Source organism: Eleginops maclovinus, chromosome 13, assembly GCF_036324505.1.
Source record: "Eleginops maclovinus isolate JMC-PN-2008 ecotype Puerto Natales chromosome 13, JC_Emac_rtc_rv5, whole genome shotgun sequence".
In the NCBI taxonomy this organism is placed as follows: Eukaryota; Metazoa; Chordata; class Actinopteri; order Perciformes; family Eleginopidae; genus Eleginops; species Eleginops maclovinus.
The window spans coordinates 21,172,508-21,198,032 of NC_086361.1; the positions used below are offsets into that span (position 1 = coordinate 21,172,508).

At 40.7% G+C, this 25,525-nt stretch overlaps 2 protein-coding genes and 1 long non-coding RNA gene across 3 annotated transcripts; 1 reads left to right on the forward strand and 2 right to left on the reverse strand.

The window, feature by feature from the left end:
• The first annotated feature begins 905 nt into the window (after positions 1–905).
• LOC134874872 (uncharacterized) lies at positions 906–8,613 on the forward strand. The gene is made up of 3 exons (XR_010167135.1): positions 906–955; positions 1,221–1,416; positions 8,378–8,613. It is a non-coding gene; the product is annotated as an uncharacterized LOC134874872 (long non-coding RNA).
• On the reverse strand, positions 7,531–15,369 carry tpbga (trophoblast glycoprotein a). Its single transcript, XM_063899108.1, has 2 exons — positions 10,902–15,369; positions 7,531–10,345 (listed from the first exon to the last, which is right to left on the reverse strand). The coding sequence occupies exons 1-2, from the start codon at positions 11,153–11,155 to the stop codon at positions 9,496–9,498; spliced, it is 1,104 nt and encodes a 367-aa protein (XP_063755178.1). The 5' UTR covers positions 11,156–15,369; the 3' UTR covers positions 7,531–9,495.
• Positions 15,364–22,714, reverse strand: tmem222b (transmembrane protein 222b). The gene is made up of 6 exons (XM_063899109.1): positions 22,559–22,714; positions 21,516–21,600; positions 19,501–19,532; positions 19,273–19,369; positions 19,038–19,168; positions 15,364–17,206 (listed from the first exon to the last, which is right to left on the reverse strand). The coding sequence occupies exons 1-6, from the start codon at positions 22,675–22,677 to the stop codon at positions 17,119–17,121; spliced, it is 552 nt and encodes a 183-aa protein (XP_063755179.1). The 5' UTR covers positions 22,678–22,714; the 3' UTR covers positions 15,364–17,118.
• Between the last annotated feature and the right edge of the window lie 2,811 nt (positions 22,715–25,525).

A 25,525-nucleotide genomic window follows, 5' to 3' on the forward strand; every position in this document is an offset into this window, starting at 1 on the left:
TTTTATTGTTTACTGGTTATTTCATTATATTTCCATCCCTCCTTGATATAGTTTGAGGTTGTTCCTTTACAGATCTCTCTCATTATTATTATTATTATTATTATTATTATTATTATTATTATTATTATTATTATTATTATTATTATTATTATTATTATTATTATTATTATTATATTATTATTATATTTATTATTACTATTACTATTATTATTATTATTATTATTATTATTATTATTATTACTATTATTATATTAATAATAATTATAAAAGTGTCTAAAGACCCTCTGCCAATTGAACATATGATAAGATATTTATACTCTATAAAAAAGTCCATAATGAGTCATAATTCCTGGCAATAAAACAGTTGTTCTGTATGAAATATAAGTTTTAATAGAAGAAAAAGACAAGACCAATGAGGTTTAAGCCAGCTATTCAATGCTGTTGTACTTTCTTATTAATACTGGACATATATATGAACTATATTTACTAATCTGTCATTTCCTGTAACATCAAAAATTGTGTGGGATTTACTCTAAATAAACTGCTGTGTGTTTTTAATTTGAATAAGGTAACAGTGATGGGATTTCAGTGTTTGGACAACATTAAAGACGCACATTTCAATCAGGAGATTTATTGACATCTGCATGAGATGATGGAAATGATTAGATGATTATACCCCAATCATGATGAGCTCTTCCTGGGTGTTGGGTTTGATGACAGGGGGTGGATGGGGTTGAGGATTAACACCTCAAATGACAGCTGGCTGCAGGACAGAGGAGAACAGATTCAAAGTCTGACAGCAGCGCGATGATTGGCTGATGGAGATTGTGGTAAAATGTAATTGGTTATGAGTGGACGCTCGTTATGAGCTGATTAGATGCAACTGAGGAGTGAATGCCTGGTGGCTGAATTCACTCTTAAGCTTCATTAGAGCTGACAGGAACTGCTCAGTAAGGTGAAAGTGATCTGAGTGACACCTTTAACTGCATATTAAGACGTTTGATCAGTTATTAAAATTCAGAAATATTGATAATAGTGGGTTTAACTAAAGTAGCACACATTTGTAAAGAACATCTATAATCTTTAAAAAAACTCCCCCAAAAAGCTCCTTGATTGATGCCAAATTAGGAAATGATATGTGAATCAAATCTATCTAATCAGGATTAGAATGTCTTTAATTAGAAAATACGAGGAGTTTTATGGACTGTCTTCTTCCACAGTGATCAGCATCTTCTCAGAGTGCATAACGATGCTGTGAAACTGCAGAGACAGTCAGCAGATGGTGTCTCCGCTCCGGAAAAATCTACCCTTTGGCCTCCGAATCCGTCCCGTCCAATCAGGAGCGTCAGATCCCTGTTGGGTGCGCTGGGCCCCCTCCCGCCCCGGCATCTGGTCCAGCGATGGAAATAATGAAAGGTAATAATAATGAGCGTAAGTCTCCGCCCTCCAGGAAGGCGAGAGGTCAAACTACCTACGGAAAGTTCACACCCAGCACATCCCTCCGGCTGCCGTCATCAGGCTGCAGCGACACGGAGCAGAGAGAGAGGATGATATCAGGGCAAATCGGGGGGGGGGGGGTGTTTTACTTAAGAGAGAGTGTAGAAATACTGTGCTACAAGAGGCTCAATTATGCTATTGGGGGTTTTCTCTTTCCTGTAGATAGATAGAATCGGAGGATGAAACCCTCTTTATTAGTCACATACATGCACACAGCAGAGCACACACAGTGAAATTAGTCCTCTGCATTTAACCCATCCTAGTACTAGGAGCAGTGGGCAGCTATCGTGCAGCGCCCGGGGAGCAATGGGGAGGGGGGATTGGAGGTGTCCGGTGCCTTGCTCAAGGGCACCACAGCAGGGCCTAGGAGGTGAACTGGGACCTCTCCAAGTAGCAGTCCACTTTCCATTTTTCAAGTCTGTTTGGGGACTTGAACCGGCGACCCTACGATTCCCAGTCCAAGCCCCTACTGACTGAGCCACTGCTGGACTTGTAGTGTGTTATATAGGTTTTACTGCATGTACATGGTCTGCAAAAGCTAAAATCCCTCCATTGGACTCCTTTGTTTCCTTTGTAACAAAGTGACATCACAATGTAACACTCCATTTTCTATTGGCTAGCGCTCAAACACATTTTACATTATAGGTTAAGGGGCGGGACATCTCTAAGCAGTTCACCAGTCACAACAGAGCTGGTCAGCTAACCCATCAGAGCAGACTGGGCTCTGGTTTCAGACAGAGGGTGAAAAGAGGTGCTGCAGCACAGGCAGTATGAGAAAAATAAAGAGCTTTTTGAACATTAAAGCATGGAGACATGTCAAAGCAGAGACACTACCTACAAATATGAACCTGAAAATAAGCACGAGCTGCTCCCACTTCCTGTATTTTATATTGATAAAATGATTCTGGTTAAATAGAGACAGGAGTCCCACTATGCTTCATTAAACAGTCTCCCCTGTGGTCCTGTCGTTGTAAAGGATAAGGTCTGTGTTGCTTGATGATTATAAATGGCCCTGATCCATTTTAAAGAAGTCCGAGATACTCACACTTCCTGCATCACTTCCTCATCTGCTTCATGCATCAATGAGATGAATTGCAATTTAACAGAGCGCCGGGGAAATACAATAAAGCAGAAGTGATTCGGAGACACCTGGGATGAAATCCTACCATCAGCAGACCCTCAGTGCTTCGTTCACAACGACTTCATTAGGTGCCATCGTAGTGATGGACAACCCCAGCCGGCACCTAATGAAGTCGTTGTGAACGAAGCACTGAGGGTCTGCTGATGGTAGGATAGTGCAGCTATGCTGGAAGATGTTTTATGAGCATATTAATGCTGCAGGACTCAATATGGATTATATCTGAAGAGAGATGTGAAATATGAGGCTCATAGAGATGATCCACAGAGAACCATTATTAAGGAAGGAGCCAGGGAGAACAATAGTCACTTCCAAGTATCAATGAAAGGGCTTGATTATGTTTGGAGCAATAGAACATTACAATAGTTTTTGAGGACCTTTTCAAAGTGCCACCTTTTCTTCAGATGAATTAAGCCTCAGCTCCAGCGCTCATTTAGAGTTTGAGAGAACATGTATGGTGGGATGTAAGGGAAATATGTCTCCCTAATTGAACACTCCCTAACCTCCTCCTCCTCTAAACAACCACAGCAACAACCAAACAAAACTTCTGACAGGCCACACGGATCGGGACTCTGATCTGTGCAGAGCCCACAACAAGGCTACAGGACACTCAGCTTTGAGGCCCAGAAGAGGGGAAGACGTGGGGGGGTCTTCGGGGGTCTATAAAGACATCCAGAGTCGTGCTGCTGCTCTATTTACAGTTGTAGTCAATTGGAGGAACAGTCCCTGAGACTTCCGAGGGGAACTGCGTTGTTGCGGTGGAGAGTTTTACATGAGCGCCTCTTTGATTCGAGCATTTGTTTCTCATTTTCCGCTGGTCTGGGGATACATTGCGGTCGTGCACCGAGAGGTTTTTGTTTATATTTCAAGAGCATAAAGAATCCCACTCTGACATGTGAACACATACATGCTGTGCCAACTCTGTGGTGAACATAAACCCCAGTGGGACGGATGGATTTAACAATTAGGCGCAAATCAAATCCATTTCTATTCAAAATGAAATGTGATTTTCCTCACTTCGTCTGCTGATTTTTAGTTTAAAAAAAAAAAAAGATTTATGCTTGTTTTTGTATGTGGAAACATCCTTCTTGTTGGACATTTCACATGAAAGAATTCAATTGTGAAAGGCTTGAATTGTTAAAAGATTTGCTGTCAACTTGTGTTGAATGTTGTTTAGGAATGAGTCCTGAAACCCAGAAATTAGTCAGCATTTTGGCACTTCCTGTTCCCTTATCTCAAAGTCAATGGTTTTCTGAATTTGTTTTTGGTTAGAAACCTGAAATAAGGTCTGCAGTTAACAAACGTTTTGTTCCACAACATAAAATAGGTCAGTAAATACCCCAAAAAGTGAAAATCTGAAGCTTCTATGTGTCTTAGAAGAGGTTGTTTGCTAACAAGTGGCTAAATGAGACGCTGAATATTATCCACCTTTAGCTTAGCGGTGATGACGTGAAGCCATGTGACCAAGAGGTAGTTTGTTTAAAGCCTAACGTTAGCATATTACTTTGAGCGATTGCATTTCCACTTCAAAAACTATTAAAATGTCGCTGATTTTTCAAGAAAAGAGAGCCCGATGAGTAAGATACGGATGTGTGTATGTGCACATACTGTGTGTCGTTCTTAAAAGTGATAAATGGAGGGCCGGTTGGCTTTAATGGGTCGTTGGACCGGCTCTACCAGCCCCATCCTCTGGCAAACACAATTAGTCACATTGATGAAGTGCGCAGCAGAACAATGGCCGATCCCCCCGCTGGAGTCACCTTTGAGGGTTCGTCTCCTCCTTTAGAGTCCGGACCGCTGGACATGATGGAGAGGCTACCAACAGGAAGCGGGGCAAAAGATATTAATTGATCTCAAATGTTTTGTTATGAGGAGGAAAGGGAAGATAAAGGAGACTGGATTGTTTCACATCAAGTGACTGGTTGTTGTTTTTAGATGTGGACAGTGGTGGAGGAAAGAATTGGATCTTTTAGAAAAGAAAACAGCTCATAAAACATATATTTAAGTACTTCATTAAAAGGTAAATGTGCTTAAAGTATTGAAAGGGAAAAGACTTAATACTAATAAATGGCCTTGGTGATAAAGCATTTAAAATGGTATCATTTCATTATTGTCATTATTACTCATGCATACGTGTAAACAAAGATTGATCTGCAGTTGTTTCTTGAGGATTAGCCAAGTTTTGAATACAAAACTAAAAATGAAGCAGTGGTATGTTCTCTATTCATGTCTGTATTGAATGTTTGGTTGGTAAAAACTAGTAAAACAAAATATCAAAAAGGAATTCATCAAATCTTACCATTTTTTAAGCATAACTTACGGATCAGTTTGCAAGAAAAATCACCAAAACAGTATTTATTCATATGCATCCACTTTAGCAATAATCAGAGCAGGTAGAAGTACTCAGATCCTGTACTCAGTAAAAGTAGGAGTACTCAGATTTTGTACTTGAGTAAAAGTAGAAGTACTCAGATCTTGTACTTGAGTAAAGTAGAAGTACTCAGATCCTGTACTTGAGTAAAAGTAGAAGTACTCAGATCTTGTACTTGAGTCAAAGTAGAAGTACTCAGATCTTGTACTTGAGTAAAGTAGAAGTACTCTGGTCTTGTACTTGAGTAAAGTAGAAGTACTCAGATCTTGTACTTGAGTAAAGTAGAAGTACTCAGATCTTGTACTTGAGTAAAAGTAGAAGTACTCAGATCTTGTACTTTAGTAAAAGTAGAAGTACTCAGATTTTGTTCTTGAGTAAAGTAGAAGTACTCAGGTCTTGTTCTTGAGTAAAGTAGAAGTACTCAGATCTTGTACTTGAGTAAAGTAGAAGTACTCAGATCTTGTACTTGAGTAAAGTAGAAGTACTCAGATCTTGTACTTGAGTAAGTCTTGTACTGAGTAAGTAGAAGTACCAGAGTGTAGGAATACTCTGTCACAGTAAAAGTATTCTAAATGTTCCTCCAGTGAAAGTAGAAAGTACTCTCCTCTAAATGTACTTAAAGTAGTGACAGTAAAAGTAGTCATTGTCTGATTGGTCCATTTCAGAATAATATCTCTGATATGTTTTATAATGATTGATCATTAAAGTGTTCTCAGAGCTGGTAAAGGTGCAGCTAGTTTGAATGGCTTTGTATACTGCAGGGTAGCTGCTGGATTTACTGCAGGTGAACTACAGTCTGATTTAAGGGAGATTATATTTACCATCATGAATCCAAATCTGCCTAGCAACTAAAGGGATTAAATACATGTAGTGGAGTAAAAGTACACCATTTACCTCGCGGAGTAATGGAAATACTAAGTAAAAAGTAACTTAAGTAAAGTAGGAGATGCCTACTTTAAATTAAATACTTGGTTACATTCCTCTGCTTTAATATGGCAACGTAAAGCAGAGGGTATCACATGTCTGTTTTAAAGATGGCAGTGTAAATCTGACATGTGTGTTCAGTTGCAGACAGCTGTATTTGTCATAACGTGCAGCAGTGTGTGTGTGTGTGTGTGGGGGGGGGGTAGATGCCACTCTGTCTCTGTCGTCATGCTGCTGACTGTTGTGGTCTCTCTCTAACATGTTCAATTCCTCACAGATGTGCTAGTCACTTTAAAGGCATATTCCCTATCATGGCCATTAAACCCATGTAATGGCGCCAAGATGTTCCCCGAGACAGGAGGCGTATGAAACAAGAACAGGCCTGCTGTGCTCCGGAGAAACACTCAGTGAAAAGAAACACTTTACATTTGTGTCCTGCCTTTTGTAATAGCACAATCCACATGCTGCACATCCATAGAAGTTTGCTTTCTTCGTCACAAATTGAAATAAAGATGTGATGTGCAACACGCAGTGTGAAGAAACACCGTGCAGCAATTTCTCTGCTTTTAACAAGACTCTCCTCTGCGCTGGGGGACATAATGGAGAACGTCTGGATGTATTTGTAGGCTTCCTCTTTTTTCATTGCATTCCTGCTGAGACAATCTGGCCTCATAACACACCCACCATATATTTTTCAAACAGCCAGACTCGTAAAAGGACAGAGAAAGGCACGGGTCCTAATCCACGCTTTAATGAGCGAAAACGGAAGTAATGGCATGCTAATTGACACTAATAACCCGTGGCCGGCCCTAATGCCCCGGGTGTGACACGGTGTGTAAAAGGAAAGGAAAACTTCTCCCGGGATTCGCTCCCTCGGGCAATTATTAAGAAGGATGACAGTATAACAATAGCCGGATCACAGCGCTCAACTTTGTCATCATGAGGGGATCCTATTATGTGGTGGCACAATGGCCGTCTGTGAAGACAGAAAGAATGGGCATCACACGGCATCTCTTTAGTGGAAAACAAAGCTCATTTGAGGCGTCTCGCCATCTGAGCTGCGCTTTATGGCCGGGAACGATCCTCAATTGTTTTCTCGTCTTCGCGTCGCTTAAAGAAGCCCTTTTATGCTCATTTACAGCTTCATATTTGTACTTTTTGACTCTTCTGTGACATGTGTCCCTGCTTTAATGTTCAAAAAGCTCTTTAATTTTCCTCATACTGCCTGTGCTGAAGCCCCTCTTTTCACCCTCTGTCTGAAACCAGAGACCAGTCTGCTCTGATTGGTTAGCTGGCCGGCTCTGTTGTGACTGACAATGTGTTGAAGCACTAGCCAAATAATGATGTCACTATGTCTCGGAAGTAAACAAAGGAGCCCAATGGAGGCGTTTCAGTCAGGGGTTGGGAGGAATAAGCGCCTTCTAGAGGGAACTTTGGGATTTTAACCTTTGCAGACCATTTACATGCACACAATTACAGGAAATGAAACCCCCCCCAAAAAGCTAAATAGGGCCCCTTTAATGTGTTTCTGCAGCTCTGAGAGTCTTAAACGATGACCATGTACGCTGATTACATCTGGACCAAATGAGAGCAGACATCATGACTTTCTTAAGCTTTATTCTGTCATTACACATGCAGGAAAATTTCCATCTTATAAACATTGCTGGATCTCTATCAGAGAAGTTTGCAGAACATCTTGATAGGATGAAGATGAAACTTTGGCTTTGAATAATGGGAGGCTGTTTCAGTTTACTCTGCGCCTCTTTTACTCTGTTGCAGATAACTATAGATAGCTCGCAATTTGCAACCAACACTTTGAGGAATTGACCGCTTGCCAACCCCTCTCTCTCCGTGTGTCTGTGTTTGTCTCTCTTTGTAGCATCGTAAGGCCACGGACAATGTGAAAGAATGCATGCACGATTATAATTGCAATTTAAACATGCATGCAAAATGTAAGGCTTAAGATTTGACTGAGATACATGTATTGACATTCTTCTTCTTCTAAGGAAAGGATCTTCCATTAAACGTATCATTTCCATTAGTATAAAAGGTGATGATGAAAACCAAAAGGGTTGAGATCAATTCTTCATAACTGGCCGGAACAAACTGCTGAATGTAACAATGTAGCTGGTGTTTCAGAATCATCTGTATCTTATCACTGGAAGAGAAAAAAGTCCCTAAACAGAAAAACGTGGAGACTTTTGGTTCAAAGAGCCTCCAAAGCGGCTGTTGTCTTTAAGGAGGGAGGGGGAGATTGCTTTCAGCGGCCTCAGCCCAGGACTGGTTCTCATCATTTTGACAATAAAACTCAAGTAGTTGAAACAAAGCAATGGTTCAGAGAGAGAAAGAGAGAGGGAAAAAAAACGAGGGGGCTAGGGATTTCCGCTGGTCTGCAATGAATTGCCCCCCCACCCCTTCCCCTCCCCTGCCCTTTCCTTTCCTTTCAGATCCCAAAGAGGAGCAGAGAGGAGATTTTAGGAAAGCTTTGGAGGCTTAATTCCTCTGTGGCACCCTGGGGGCTGAAGGACGCCGGACCAAAGGGCTTGAAATGGTTCAAAGATGAATGAGTGACTGTGCTTTCAATTCCCAGAGGTTTGTTTTTGCAGTGTCAGGGTTTTATTGCAGCTATAACAAGCTAAGATGTGACAGAGTAGTGAATGAAAGAGAGTTCAGATCACTCTAATGGTTAGGGAACAATACTCAGCTGACTTCAGGCAGTTGCTCTAGCTTTTGTGCGGGCATGAATAAAAAGAAATGTCAAACAATGAAGTCCCTGTACGACACTCATGTCAATTTGAAGCACAATCCAACAGGCCACATGCAGAGAGCCAGATCAGAGGAATATTATTGTTGTCTGTGTTCACAATTTATGCTCTTTTCTTGGATAAGAGAACCTTTTATAAGTGGCCAAGAACACATTTACCAAGATAGGATAAAAAGCATTCTGTTTTGACAGTCTATAAATGGTTTGTCCAATGCAAGTAGACTTTGATGAATCAGACACAATGCAAATTAAATAGAGGACTCTGGGAGGATGGCATGCCTTCAGGTCTTAGGAGTTTCCTAAAACCCCAGTATAACACTATGCAAAATAACAGTTTCAAATGTATCTCAATTTCACTTTTGCTGAATTTCCAATGCTTGAAGCAGAAGATTTATGAGGCATATGGCAGAGTATCTGCACACGGCACAACACTTGACCTCATTAATGCTTAGGGCATGTTACCTATGCTAATAATGCACAATTAGCCACCAGTTTCTGATCGAGTGGGATTTATATTTCAGCACACCGAGATAAGACAAAGGTTAGGAATGCCTGGGGCTTCTGGAGTTCAAAAATTAGGGGAAAATATGAAAGAAAATGTGCTGCATGAGGCCCGTTCTGTATTAAAAGAGCACATTAGTTTTATAATATGGGCAGTGCATGCTTTAAACAAGGCATCAACACTACTGTATGTACAGCATATATTTACAGACAAATCTGTACACTTTTTACATTCCGCTACTGATAAACGCATTAGAAAAGAGTCTGTTTCATACAAAAAAATGCAGGTGACCGTCCTTTTTATATGTCGGCGCTCGTGCAGACCTGCGACAGCCTGGGGTCAGAGTCGATCTCGAAGCGGTAGTGGTAGCCCTCCCACACCTCCCTGCAGGCGTCCCGGATGTCGTAGATGCGCTTCTTGATGCCCTTGCGGTTCAGGTAAAGTACAAAAAGAAAAATGAGGCCGACGAAGCCCAGGACTATACCCAAGAAGACGTAAGAGGTCTGCAGAGCGAGGTCAGCCCCTGCCCCGCTTTGATGGCACCCCAGAGTCAACGTAACCACGGAGAGCATGGATGTGTTTCTCATGCCTGCTGGGTATGCACACACGAGGCTCTCAGCATCACTAATGCGTCCCTGTGATCTGTTCAGCCACAGGGCGAACGGCTCAATTCCACACGTGCATGTGAACGGGTTCTCCCCCAGCAGGAGGTCCGCTCTGGGCAGGGAGTCCAGCTCTCGCAGGCCCTCCTCCGGCACCGCCTTCAGGGAGTTTAGCGTCAAGTCGAGCACCTCCAGGTGCTCCAGACCGGAGAACGAGGAGTTGTGGATCGCCACCAGGGAGTTGTTGGAGAGCAGGAGGCGCTGCAGGGCGGTGAGGTGGGAGAAGATGCGCGAGGGGAGGAAGATGAGGCCATTGTGGGAAAGGTCCAGCCTCTTCAGGGCGCCCAGGGAGCTCGAGTACAGAGAGGTGGCCAGGTCCATCACAGAGGAGTGGTTGTACAGGGCCCGGCTCAGGTTCAGCTCCTGCAGGGAATGGTTCTGCACCATGAAGGCCATGGGGTGGATAATCGCCAGCTGGTTGTTGCTCAGGTCCAGGGAGCGGAGGCTGCGCAGCTCGGCAAACGTGTTGGAGTCCACCTCGGATATTCTGGATTTGAGGGAGATTAATGAGACGTCATTCACACTTTTAAATCACACACAAGAGAAGGAGGGTATAAAGGGATGCTTTCAGACATTTAAGACCATGGCTGGATTGTTTTGGATAGTTAATTAATCAAATTGAATGTGGTACTCATTGGAGTAAGGTGTACAACAGTGACTACGAGGAACATTTGATGACTGAAAATGTAGTATTTTGCAGAATATTGAGGGAATAATTAGTTTTGGTTCCCACATAGAGCTACAACAACTAATAGATTAGTTGACTGATATTACCACCAAATATTTGGATCATCTCTTATTAAGTAGTTTGTTATGCAGAAATTGCAAACGATGGTGTTGGCAGCCTCTTAAATGTGGAGTTTTCTGGCGTTTTCCATCACTAGGTTTTGCTTGGTTTTACTTCATAATCAAGTGAGTATATTTAAGATTGGAATAGAAATAAAGAAATGTATGAAATTTTACAACATTTTCTGAAGTTGTGTCCATGATATATCTGCTTTGTATGATCCCAATGTGACCCGGAGTCACCGGGAGACTCTTACCTGTTGTTGCTCAGAGAAAGGGTCGTGACATTATCCAGCCCTGTGAAACACTCCGGACCGATTCGGCTGATTTGGTTCCCGGTGATGAACAGATTCCGGGTGTATCCAGGGATCCCGGCCGGTACAGCCCGCAGCTCTCTGGAGACGCACTTCACGGTGTGAGCCGCCTCGGAGCACTCGCAGCGCGGAGGACAGGACGCGTAAACCGAGCCGAGCAGCGCGCAGAAAACAATGCGCTGCGCCAGATCCCGCATGTTGGAGAGAGGAGAAAGAGTGCGGCGCGAAAGAGAAACACGCAAGAAAAATGGTTATACGAAGCTATCAGCTCCTCCAAGACGTCATAATCAAATGTTGTCCCGGCTGGGAATGCGCCTCAACTTTGCATCCCTGCAGAAAGTGTGGCCAGGAGGCAGGGTCTGATTTCCATGAGAACAGAACTGGGGGTCGTGCTGATCAGAGGGGGTGTTTGATCCTCTACCGTGGCGAAGCGGGGCGTCGCTTCTTCTCCAACAATGAAGTTAAAAGGACCATCGCCTGGTGTGATGATATGTGGGGAGGGGCTTCTCTCCTGCCGGAGCCACGAGATGTTTCCTCTCAGCCTCGAGGAGACACTGCTGGCAGGAGAGAGCAGGAGAAAGTGGCAGAGCTCCCCTCTCTCTTTCTCTCCATATTTACACTCAAATACAACCATGTGGTGCTGCACAATACTGCAGCCTCTTACCTGAAGTTTGGGGAAGGACATCTGGACTATCATGATCGTGTTGCAGGAGAATATTGCAAGACATCTCTCATGTGGTTTCTATCATAAATGTGCAGAAGAAGAAGGAGTAATACCACAGTGTGGAAATGTCAAATTCTTACTTAAACCAAAGTACTTCTTAAGGTACCAAAAGTGAAAGTACTCATTTTGCAGAAAAGCTCAGTAAAAAGAATTGGCTGATTTTAAGTTGTATTCTTTTCTTTACTGGAGTAAAAAGTACACAATTTTCCTTCACATGTAGAAGAGAACAAGTATAAGGTTGCAGAAAATGGTAATACTCAAGTTAAATACATCAAAACTGATATAGTACAACCATTTCTGACATAACGGTGCCATCACGGCAGTTAAACCCCCATGTTTTCTGTCTGGTGAAAGGTGTAATATTATGAATCATTTTCATATCTCTCTGCTCTAATTTTGTTTCATAGAGGAGAATTGCTACAAATACTTCACCCAAACTTCCCCATTTAAAACAACCATTCAGAATATTGGAAGAAAACCTAATTTCCTATTAAAAAAAAAAGTATCAAGACATGTACTTCAGTAGAACACAGCAAAAGGCATGAATAGGTTTTATTAATGCATGTATTGCAGTAAAACAAATACAACATTCCCCTCTGTTGTGCAGTGGAGTAGAAATATGAAGTAGCAGAAAATGGAAATACTTCAAACTAAACTGATGATTTATTTTATATTAGCTCAAATCTTATAGCTCTAATTCCTACAATAACCAACACGATTGACCAGTTGAGGAATGTGCCGTCCCGGGTCAATCCCACCTACCCAGGTGGTATGGTAAACGTGGGGGGAGGGGTGTTTTATTTTTTTGGGGGGGGGAGTCAGACTATAAAACCCCTTTGATCCCCTCTCCTTGAATACCATGATACTCTGCAGGATGACGGCCCCTGAGAGGGACTTTGATATCAGAGCATCAGGTCTGCGGCTGCTTCCTTTCCTTAATGTTTATTCTGACAGCTTATAATGATTATTACAGGAATCACTCGGGAGTTATTTATAGAAACTCCAGGAAGGCAGTGGGGGAGGGAGCCTTTCATGGCTCAGAGTGTCCTGAAATCCTAGCATCATCCAACAGTTATCATAATTGAATAAAGGAAAAGAAACAGCACACATTTCCTACATAATAGAGATCTTTATTGGTGTTAAAGCTGTAAGGCATATCCACACAGGGAATCACTCATGGGCTAAAATGAACAGCAGAATAACATAGATTTTGGGGAAAAGAGAAACAAGAGGTTTTTTTATCTTATATTTCAGATATGGAAAGCATCCCGACTGTCCTTTGTCAGCGGAGAGAATCTGAAAGGACCCGAGGTCTCCACATTCCTGGACCCGGCTCTTGGATACGACAAGGCACCACAGCAGGTGACATTTAAAACCCTTCAGTTCATCTCCACTTGAGTTTGCATTCCTGCACTCCCAATAAAGAACCGGTGTACTATCAGTCATCACAACTTCTATTTTTGCGTCCTAAATTATACTATATTTATGAGTAATGAGGAGCAGAAATCACAATGCAGTGTTTTATGGACTGATCTCAAAGCACCATTCATTCATTCATTGCTTTTCCTAGCTCAAAGTGTAATGAATGAGGTGTTATTACCAGAGAAAACAAGTCATTCAAGCGCAGTTTGTGTCCCGTTTTCCAACATTTAGAGCAATTATAGAGAACTAAAGGGCTGTTCACCTTTCTCGCCGCCACATTATCCTCTGAGGTAATGAGGTTGTTTTTGCTCCTCACGCTACATGGTTTTTAAAGAGGGAACACTACCTAAATAAAGATATTCCAATATGTTATTTCCATGGCTTAGGAAAGTAAGATACTATGGTTAAACATGAGATATGTCCTGTCAAAGCAAGACACCAGATAAAGTAAATGAATGGGAGATTTCTTGTGGACAGACAAGAGGGTTGTCCCCCAATGAGCTGTATTACCTAATCTTCACATAAGCTTCACTTTCTGGTGTTGTCTTTGTTGTTTAGAAGAGTAATCTCACGCTGACCTGTGATAAAGACTGCTGAGAAGGTTGTTGTTTTGGCTCGGTTTTGTTGTTGTCCGTCAGCAGGTGACACTACTGTCCCGATCGTCATGATACAAGGGTGTAGCATGGGCCAAGAGTGAAACCATTATTTACTTAAAGTTTGCCGGGGGACTTTTGTCACTTTCATGTGGTGTTAGAATACTAAATAAAATAAGGTCTTGCCTACAGAAATTGCAGACACTGCTATCAATGAGTTGTATTTTAACGAACAAAAATACAGCATGAGAAGCGGAACCATCCAAGGAGCAAAAAAAGCACCTTTAAACTCGCCATCTTTTCCCAAAGCATTGCCTTTCAAATGTATTTTGGTGACACCACAAATCTGAGTTTAGGGATAGGTTTTTGGACCGTTTTGCCCCTATAAAGAACATGATTTAATTTTGAAAAATGGATGCGATTCCCCTTTAAAAAACAGTCTTAAAGTGACACAGTAATGAGGTTTAGAATATTCCCAAAACAATATTTTAAATAAAGAGTCCCCCGTTCAAATCGTGGGCAACTTCTACATTTCCTTCCCCCATACTTTGGGATCTTTACTCCACAGAAACTGAAGCTGCACACGAACAGCACAGGCTATTGCATCACATCAACATTACCTTCAGCAGCCCGTTGAAGTCGAATGTATTATTTATTCTTGCTACAGTTTGCCAGAAATGGCATACAACTTAAACCAGATTAAGAGAAAGATGTAGAGTAATACATATAACAATCTATCACCGGGCAGTGGGGCTGCAATGAGGGGCAGCTGATTATTAATCAAGGAGCCACAGTAATGCATCACACACACACACTCTCAAACACTTCTGCATGCATGCAACACACACATGCACTCCCATCCAATCAATGTGTGCATGAATAACACACACACACACAAACACACACTCAATCAGGCACAAATCTGCCTCCCTGCTGTGCAGAGATGGAAAAATGACAGCGTGAATTATTGAAAAGGATAAATCTGTAGAGTGAGCGATCAAATTTGCAAAGTATATAAAGAGCACCTGGAGTACATTATAATGTGTGATCAAATATTTACATGCAACACGGCTGGAATACACACAAGAGGCCAGAGTGTATTAACATGAGGAGAGCAAGGAAACAGGTTAGCCCTATAACGTTCAATACAGGAAATAAAACAGATTTCAATTCATAAAATCACTGAAACGCCTCTGGATTACGGCAGGATGTCGGCTGGTTTCTATCAAAGCTTTGTGAAAACGGCGCTGACATTTCACAATGACCTTCGAATGTGATCTGCAGCGGAGGGAAGCAGCAAGAACGACGCTACGAGGGAAAGCGGGTAAATGCAGCAGGGGTCGGTGAGTGTGAAAAACCTGAGGATCCTGGCTACCTGCTGCTCCTGTCACCGCCGCGGACAAAGAGACGGCTCAACACTGGTTTTCTGTTAGACTGCAAACAATGAGGGGATTTAAAGCCTACTCGCAACACCCATGGCAACAGATCCGAGGTGCCAAACACCATGTGGAATTTAAAAATAACTAGAAAAATGAAATTAGAAGACATTAAGGATCAGTGAGGTTGTTTCTTTAGGCACACTTACTTTAAAGTCAAAAATGGGGAATAAAGAACATAATAATAAGAGCTGTCCAGGATTCATTCAATACCCTTACCCACTATAGGGTTTTATATCTTATTTTTTCTGAGGAACCCTGATTTATTTTATTTGTAGTACCACACCTTTTAGTTCAATGTGTCTCTTAACCTGTTGAAATGTTATTCTGTGTTGCTATGCTGCATGTAAAGGTCTGAACATCTGATCTGAGGGGACTGTCTTCTTTGTTTTTAACTTGTGATGTGTGCCATTCTGTAAAGCACTTTGAGCAACACGTGCCGTATGAAAAGTGCCATATAAATAAAGCTTTATAGTTATTATTATTATAAGCTAACATCACCCATCTAATACCAGAGACACTTTAGTGACGACGTTTAATCCCAAAGTGTCGATTCAAACTGAAAAAACATTCACTTATTGTGATGGGAAACTAGGGGTGTTGCGTGTGTGACAGTGAGTAGCTACTCTCCAGCTTTGGTAACGGCACTCTGGAGAAGAGTATCAAGTTGGAGAAGTCGTCCGTTCATTTAATCTGGCTTTGTACGATTAAAAGCAACATGGGAACCGACCCTACGCAGTCCACCATTGGCGTTGCCGAGAAAACCAGTGAAGTAAGCAGTGATGTCTTGATGTGGCACCACTTGGGCGGTGGAAAACAAAACAAGATCTCACTTAAAACTCACTGAGAATCAAACGGTAGGGCGGTGGCTGCAAAAGTCCATAGGGACTTGGCCTGGGAACTGGAAGGTCACCAGTTCAGGTCCCGAAAAGACCAAGTGCTACCGTGGTGTCCCTGAGCAAGGCACCGTTCCCTACACAGCTCCCCGGGCGCTGTGCATAATGGCAGCCCACTGCTCCTAACACCAGGATGGGTCAAATGCAGAGACCTTGAAAACTTCCCCTCTGTGGGACGAGTAAAGGTATTCTGAGGTATTCTGAAACAAGCACCGGAGAGAGCTTGAACCAAACTGTCTTTCAGTGGAAAAGGGGCACAAGAGGCTTTTCGTTCAATAACTCAGGAGTTGCTAACGAGCTGTTCGACTAAATCAAAAGTCAGATATTCAATGACACAGTTTGAGTTTGGCACAGGAGAAACAAACCAAAAGCTGAACCCTCCTCTGGGTTTTAACCGCAGCCACATTCATGGAGTTTGCTACAATCGCTGCGCAGATGATCTGTAGTCGAAAAGAGGTTTGAAAACATTCTTTAAAGAAGTACCATGAGGCGAGGTATGTCATGCATGTAAGACACATCTCTGAGAAAGACATTCAGTTTTAGAAGATGTAAGAAAATACTGCTGAGACGCGTTGAGCAGGAAATGCATTAGAATCACTAGAAGACGCTTCTAACCGATGTAACATGTTTGTATAAAAATGGCATTCTGGAAGCAGTGAATTATGGGATTCCCTCCCAATCTGTTACATAGGAAAATTATAAAAAAATCTGGAAGCAAGGCATGAGAGTGAAATCCCTCTATTTCCCAACTTTCAGCTTCACCACGTCTACGCTTTGCAGGTTGCGATGGCTTGAACCGGCTCTCTGGCTTCCGATAATCATAATCCATCAAGTGTTTGCGCGGCGGGCGCTCGGTCACGACATAAATAACCGATACGAAATCACTTTCAGCCGCTAACAGTCCGCCTGCTTCTCACAAACCCAGCGTGTGTCGGACATCCCCGCTCCACGACCCTCTCTCTGAGGTAAGTAGTCTTTTATCTCCTGGACACCGTGTGATGCCCCCCCTACCCTCCCCCTCGTTGTGTAAAAAGGTCAACCCCACATTGGACCTGCAGGGGTCCTCTTGTCCTCCACCTGCCTCCCAGGTCACCGCAGGTTGAAGGCCAGGGCCACGGCGAGGATGATGACCGTCAGCATGAGGAAGGGCAGCCAGGTCTTCAGAAAGCCGCCACAGCTGAGAGGATAATGAGAGGGGATAATGAAGCATGGAAACGGAGGATTTTTTGTATGACATCCCTCCTTGTAGTGTTGATTTCATAAATATTTGATGAGTATATAATGCACTTCACTCTGTAAAGACATTACTACAAAAAACAAACGTAAAAGCAAATAAATATCGATAAAAATGGACTCTCATTTGGTGGTATAATGGATTCAGATTGAGGGTGTTTGTTTGAGGATTTGAATAAAATGTGTGGGAGGGAAGGGAAGGGACACGGGGAATTTAGCCTTTGCAGACCATTTACGTGCACACAAACCTACAGCCTACACTACAGGAAATGGAAAGCCCCCAAAAGCATAATAAGGCCTCATTAAGCTTCATTTAAAAAGCCTCTAAGCCAATTAAAAGAGACATCCAGTACAGTTGTAGCACATTGGGAAGTGACTTTAATTGTCACGTCTGATGAACTTGTTCTTTCCTAACAACAAGAGTCCCTAGGATGTGTATTCCACCCCCCCCCCCCCCCCATCACTTGATTTCAAAGACTTCCTGGAGGACTGTCCTACATATGGTCTCACTACCTTCCTAAAACCAGGTCTGCCTCTCTCTCCCGAGTCCTGAGACACAAACAGGTTCAAGGCATTCCAGTAAGATCCCGCCCGAGCCCCCGGGATCACAGAGAGCAGCCTCACTCAGAGCGCCGGCTCTTCTTCTTACGGGGGCTTTACACAGCAGAGCAGCTTCAGATTATAGGCTCCAGTTTGGGCCTTAAAAATGCTGATGTTTTAGGATAAAAACTGTCAAATTTCTGTACCAGCGCCAAAACATGTCAGACTATAATACCAACAATACCATGTGCTGAAAAACTGAACAGCTGCTTGGGTTTTTCACAGTGTTTGATGCCATTACTTATTACTTTTCAACATTTTTGTTGCAGCTAGACTTTATTTAAAAAGCTACGACTGCTTATTAGGGCAATTATAAGTACAAAACAGCCTGGGAAGGGAACCATGAGTATGATCACAGTTAATTCACAATAAAAAACCTTAAAAAGTCAGAAATGTTCTGAGAATAACGTCTCAAAATCAGAAGAAATTTGAAAATTCATTAACTACTTAATTATTTTGTGTTAAAAACAATTTGAGAGGATTTTCTTTCACATAAATTAAGCATTTTATACCAAAAAGGCCATAATAAGATGTAGAGTTGTTGACAATCGTCATAGCTAACATTAAAGCGGGCAAAAAAATATTATGTAGCCCGGGGAGAGGGGGTCATATTATGAGAAAAACTACCAACAAAGGTGTTTAATATAGAAGTAGTAATATTTAACATTTCAAAAAAATAATACATTTGTTAGAAATAAATTAATGTCATCATTTTCCAATAAAAAAACTCCTTTTTGTTTGTTATTAGGAACGACATCGCTTCAATTTGAACAAAGAAGGGTACATTTGTGAGCCTTACCTGTTCATATTTCAGCACTGTTAGTTACACACTCTACATTATTCAGATAAAGGACCCTGAAACATCTCTCGTTGTGTCCGCTCTTCTCCAGCGCTATTTATTTGAACCCAAACAATGAGCTGCTGACTCCGAGCGTTACTCTGATCTACAGGAGAGAGATGAGCTGCTGAAGCCGAGCCAGGCTTGAACAGCGGCCATCTTTTCTCTGTGTTTGGTCCAGGAGCCTCACACCTGTTCAGTTGGACTAACACCAGGTGAATCATAACGCCAGTCAAAATCCTTCCTGCTGCGTTATAGGTAAACTATGTTGATGCGAACACCTTCAAACAAGCTAGCGCTTTAGCTTCATAGTGATCAGTCAACATCACGTTCTTACCTGACGTGTTTTCCGTGGATGAGCACGAGCAGGCAGAGGTTGACCATGTTCCACGAGGTGCTGTTCTCATATCGCATCAGATTCAGAGCCATGGCAACGTGAGAGTGACAGTTATCACAGCAGAGGTTGTGCTGCGGAGAAAACAAAGAGTACAAATCAATCACTGTCATATAAATACTAACATTACTGCCATTCAAGAACTATTGTTCATCCCAGGGATACATAATGTGTTTACCATCCTGTGCTTGTACTCCTCTGAAGCATCGTGCACCGCCGTGTCCCAGGCGTTAGAGCCGCTCGCGTAGACGTTGCTTACGTCGAGCATCCAGTACCTACAGTCATCGAAAAGGAAGTAAATATATTTCCTTAGTAGGACAGATGTCAGAAAATAGCTTTGGTGTTTTACTATTTCTCTGTAGCAATTTGTTCAATCAAACCAGGACAAATATTAGAGCGTACTCACTTTGTCGGTCTACCAAAAGCCATGTTGTCTTCCTGCAAAAACAAGCAAAAAATGAGTTGCTAGAAATGATTTCAGGACAGGTTAGTCGATCATTTGTGCCGCAATGTTTCTTTGATGAAGCCGGACTTACTGCATGATCTCCTTTTGAGCTACACTAAATACAAACACAGCCAGACACTATCTTCAGTGTCAGACCAGTGGAGTAAACGGTGAATTTACCCTTTCAAGGGCTGTCAAAACCATACATTTTGATTGATGTGATGAAAAACCATGGCTGTTTGGTAACTGGAACATGCTTTCAGTCCAAGTTCCATTTGTATCAGACATATGCAGATTCCCACAGGGTCAACAGGGCAAAGAAATAGGATAAAAGCATCCAATGTAAAGATTCACATAAAGATCAAATAAGATAATATGACATTACTGAGATACGAAGACACTGACAGCTCTAACATGAGATATGCACTGTCTATAGCAGGGGTGTCCAAACTACGGCCCGGGGGCCAAATGCGGCCCGCAGGCCATTTTGAATCGGCCCTCAGCAAATTCTAAAAGTATAATGCAATATGGCCCATACTTTAAACTTCTGCTTGTCTTATATTGTACTTCTCAAATATAGATGTTAAAATACATTAAAGAGCCCAATTTTCAAATCAATTCAGTCATTCAGAATTTAGAACATTTTCTAACAAATCTTAGTTGATAAGAAAAAGTCCAATAACTTATTTCTATAACTAGCTTTAAATTTAACCTTCATGTTTACTCTTATTATCAGCAGTCTGAGGCTTCTGTTTTAAGGAATGAGCTGCCAACAGAATAAATGAAACCCTAAAGACAGACGGGATGTAGGCAGTTTTTACTTTAAACTATTTGGAAGTATCGCACATTATTCACCTACATTTGATTTGTTTTGCTAACTTATAACTTAACTTATGAGGCAACATTCAGCTCTATAAGTGGCCCAGCTCTCTCATATTTTTCTGTATGTGGCCCTCGGTGAAAAAAGTTTGGACACTCCTGGTCTATAGTATGTGGAACTTTACATTATGAGGGCTTTAAAGGTCACCTATTCTGCAAAATCCACTTTTTCATGTCTTTTATACCCGCCTTATCACCTGAATCTCCTCCTAGACCCCTAACCAAACACGTTGCAGTTAATCATTTCTCATAGTTGTTATGATTGTGTGTTTCAATTGAAAATGAATGATATATCCAGCATTACTTAATAAAGAAATGTGTCTCACATCCTGTTTGTCTGCATTCACCAACAACTGTTTGGTTGCAACCAACAAAAACAACAGCACTGCATGGAAAATGTTAAGTGTGAGAGCTTCTACCAACACACCATGACCAGTAAGCCATTAAGTTGGCCAATCTAAAACATCAAAGTGCCCCTCCCTGTTTGATTACTTATTTATAAAATGAATGCGAGTATTTCCACTGTTGACATTGTGAATGCTGGCCGGAAATGTATGTCATTTGCCACCGTGATAGGGTTAAATCCTTCTTCACAGGCAGAGTTGTTAAAGCTCATGGATAATACAGCCAAACTGGACAAACTACAACATATTTCATTATCCTTCTGTTGTTATAATAACTCAGAGCTGTTTAAGGTCTGAATTTCATCTCAGGCTAGTGTGCATATTTGACAGTTTTTGTGCATTATTCATTTAATGGCTGATACAAGTACATTTGGTTTTAACAGGCTAAAAGTGCAGTGTATTTCACCTGGTTTTAGCATAAAATGTGGGTTTGAAACATACTGAAAATACAGATGGAGAGCAAGTAAATGCACTACCAGGGCTTTGATGAGTTTCTTTTGTTATATGCTATCACTTGTTTTGCAATTAGCATACTTTTCAGGGGCTACTGTAAAACTAAAGGGGGCAATAATGAGGCTTAGAACTCGTGGACTAGTCCTTCAAACCAATAAAGGCTGACATAAATTGGGGTAATATAGAGCCTCATTTCACATACAGGCCATAATATTCTGCAGCACCACAGTCATTACTCACAGAGACAAAGTAAGGTCCTGCAAAGTCCCGGATGACACCGGTGGAAGTGCAGATTCCCATGTGGCCGATGAATGGAAACAGCCATCTGAATAAAAAACAGACAAACATACTTATGTAAAATAACAATCTAAAGAGTACAGCTGCTCCATTTTAGAGTCAAAATATAGATCAATGTAGGGAAGTTTTGGATATTGTGCTCTTTAAACTCAATACACTTATTGTAGCTGGAGGTGAGATTTGTGTTGTGGGAAAAGGATTACATTTTCCCACAACAACTTCTAATCTTGTACCAAAATCTGTCCTCAAATATTCATGTATGCACTCGTATACAGACAAATTAAGTACATTTATGCACAAGGGACATGTGGTAATGCTTTTTTTGATGTTGTTGAATTAGAACTGAGATACAAAACAGTCAATACGTTATCTGTGAGAGATAATGGACACCAAAACACGACGTGACATAACATAAATGTATAAGTATTATACAGTACTCCCGGTTTATAGTGATAATCCATATTTCTCATAATGTGAAAGTATAACTGATGTACTGTGTGCTTTTTCTTAGAAAGCAACGTGTACTAGTAGCGTTGACGTCATGTATAATTACAATTAGTGTTTGACATTTTTCAACTTTGTTTTTAAAGGTAAAATTACTATACCAAGAAATATGTTTCCTGATAAAAGTATGAAACACTGACATTTTAAACAGCATTATAGCTTTTACACCAAGTTAATGTGTACTTTTTATTAAAAAGGCTGACTTTCAGCACACTAAGCTTTACTCTTTTCATTTAGAATATGTAACCGTGTTGTTTTCCACGTATAGTGAGTAATGGAAAATTGTATTTTTATCATTTATAATTGGGACTCTTACTCACAGCGAGGCCAGCTAATAAATACATTTATTAAAATGAGATGTAAAAAAAAAAGAAAACAGCAACAGGATGCTAGCTAAGCTAAGCTAACTGAGCTGTCACTTCCTCCGGAGGTTTCTGAGTCCAGAAGCCGACTTTCACGCACTGTGGACGGCGGTAACTCACGACAACACGGGGATGGGTGTCCACACAACACAGTAAGGGAAGCGACTGGTCTCAGGGTTAATTTTCTCAGACGCTATTTGGTAATTCTTCATGCTTTCTTTTTCAACAACATCCGCCATCGCCAGCTGTGGAAAGGGAACTTCATTTATCCCACTTACAGCCGCCTAAAGTCACATAAAATACACGGAACAAAACCGGAAACTGTGCGATTGGAGTTTCAAAATAAAACTCGAAATGGTCCATTTTGTCACCATTTCTTGATGACAATTACAATTAAATATTCGGTACAATCTTCATTTTTTGGGGGAAATCCTAGCACAATAAAGTTTACTGGAGTATATTGTTATAACTAAATGATTATTTCTAATTTATTATTTTACAGTTTGTATTTTATTTTACATTCCGTTTTATATTAGTTTATTCTATATGAATATATTGGATTTATTCCTGATTTTTTTATTATATCAATGTTATTTTATTCTTGCATAATTTGCTTTTAATTCTTCTTGCTTTATTTTTATTTATTTGTTTTTCATTATTTATTTATTTTATTATCTTAGTAATAGGCTACTGTACACTGCATTTTTGGAAGAGCCTTAGATTTAAAATGGCTAATGCCAACAACTACGGTGTAGCAGTAGCTGTTTGCATTATGACAATAAAGCCTTTGTACTCAAATTGATCCGCAGTGCACTAAATAAATGGTCCATTTTGGTTTTACTTTGAAAGGTACAATCGAGAGGTCTTTCTCTTACTTTATCTGGCTTTATTCTGTCTGTCTTGGCACTGGCAGCAACTTCCGGGATCTATCGAGTCCAACAGGAATAAATCAGTCTAGTTAAACTTTAGTTTAACCCTCAATCTTCAGAGCAAATGCACTTCAGTTCAAATCCATTCAACTATATTTCTTCAAAGTTACTGAGCTATACATTACTTGGATATATGGTGCTTTAACTCGTTCAGATGATTAAAGGGCTGTTTTTGAATTAGAAAAGTGAATGAAGTAATTATAGTCTGTGCGATTATGTAATTTCTCAGGCAAAAACACAAAGCTTGCTGGTTACAGTTTCAAGAATTCTCAGTTAATCTCACTTTTAAACAGTGTGTGGAAATCAGTCCAGTAGAGTTAAAGTTTTTGACAAGTTCTTTAACCATAAGAAGGGCACCACATTCCAATTGGTGAACTATCATTGTAGTATCCTTCAAAAATACTATTTACTCTAATACGATAGTGATCATCCTCCAAGGCCATGCCCCATGTAACAATGATAATGAAAGTAAATCCATCCATCCATCAATTCATCCACACTTTGGATCCAGTCCATAACGTAATTGGTTCTTCCTTGGCCGATGTTACACCCTTCCACTAAATAGCAGGAAAATCAAACCACTGATGATTTTATCCTGATAGACAATCAGACTGAAACTAAAACAAATATTGGCAGAGGTTTCAAAACAATAAGTACTGTAATGAAATGAAATGGGACACACCCAAACTTTAAAAGACCAAACACATACAATTACAGCAATGGCAACTTTTCATCACTGCCTTTCCTCATCATGTAGTGTCATTTTGAGCCCAAACGAGTATTTTTTATTGGGGAACTTGCTTAAAAATGTCATCAACAATGAGTTCAAACTGTAATGCACATTGCCATTGTTAGCCAACCCCAAGCTCTTTAATGGGACCTGACGTGTGCGGTTTATCACAGAAAGCCACTATTTGATTTCATGCCAGAACAAAGAGAGCTCTTCAGTGTAGAGGAGGTGCAGGGATGCAGCTATCGGAGGAGTTATCTGTGACAATGGTGGCAATGGAAACAAAGAGGAACCCATGGGATCTGCTGGGGCTCTGTGTTCTCCGTACTGGGTCCCATTAGACGTGACAGTTGATATATTGTGCGAAGGGCAAAAACAAACTACTCAGCAAAAGCAAGGAGACGTTGATAAACGAAGGCGCACCGAGCTCATCATCGGGGAGCTTTGGGAATTGTGTGGCAAAATGCCAACTCAATATCTGGCTGAGCCATCCTACCCAATTAGGCCAGGAGATGCTCTGCTTTTAGGAGCAGAACTCTGAGACCCGCTTTCCTTCTAAGTCAAAGTAAAATGTCAAGTGTCCACTAGTTTACAGTTCAGCTCCAAAGACTGCTATTACCAAGAGATACAACTATTGCTCTTATTCTAGGCTGAGAATGTGGATGTATCAGAAAGGTTGTGTAAAAGAGTAAAGAAGGTATAAAGTTGTGATTTTTATTGAAGAAGATTAATGAGTCTCCGAGCATTTTAAGGCGACTCAGCACTTTTCTACATAACATCATGTCACTTAAAAAGTGATGTCTGAGGGCAGCTGAGTCGCATACCGTATATTCATCACCACAGCAGAACACACCATAATGTAATCAGGCCTTGTGTAGAAGCGGACCCCCTTTGTTTTAAACCCGCTTTTTGGGTTCATATTGTTCATAAATGTTGCATATTCATAGATGTACGTTTCAATCAGACATCTTTTATCCATCCCACAGGGGGAACATTCACATCAGCAAAGTGCAGTTCAGATTAAAGTAAACTAGGCTTACATATTAAATAAAAGAGGCAAAAACATGTGTAGTAGTATGCACACTTCATTTACCATATACTACCTTGTGCTACTTACAATCATTAGAAAAATGAGTGTTGGTGCAAAGACAATAAGGAGCAGCAGGGGGGGCCCATGTTTCATTTGTGCCCTGGGACAGTGATAATAATAATAAAAATAAAAATAATAATAATAATAATAATAATAATAATAATAATAATAATAAAAATAATAATAATAATAATAAAAATAATAATAAAATAATAATAATAAAAATAATAATAATAAAATAATAATAATAAAAATAATAATGATAAATAATAATAAAAATAAATAATAATAATAAAAATAATAATAATAAAAATAATAATAATAATAATAAAAATAAT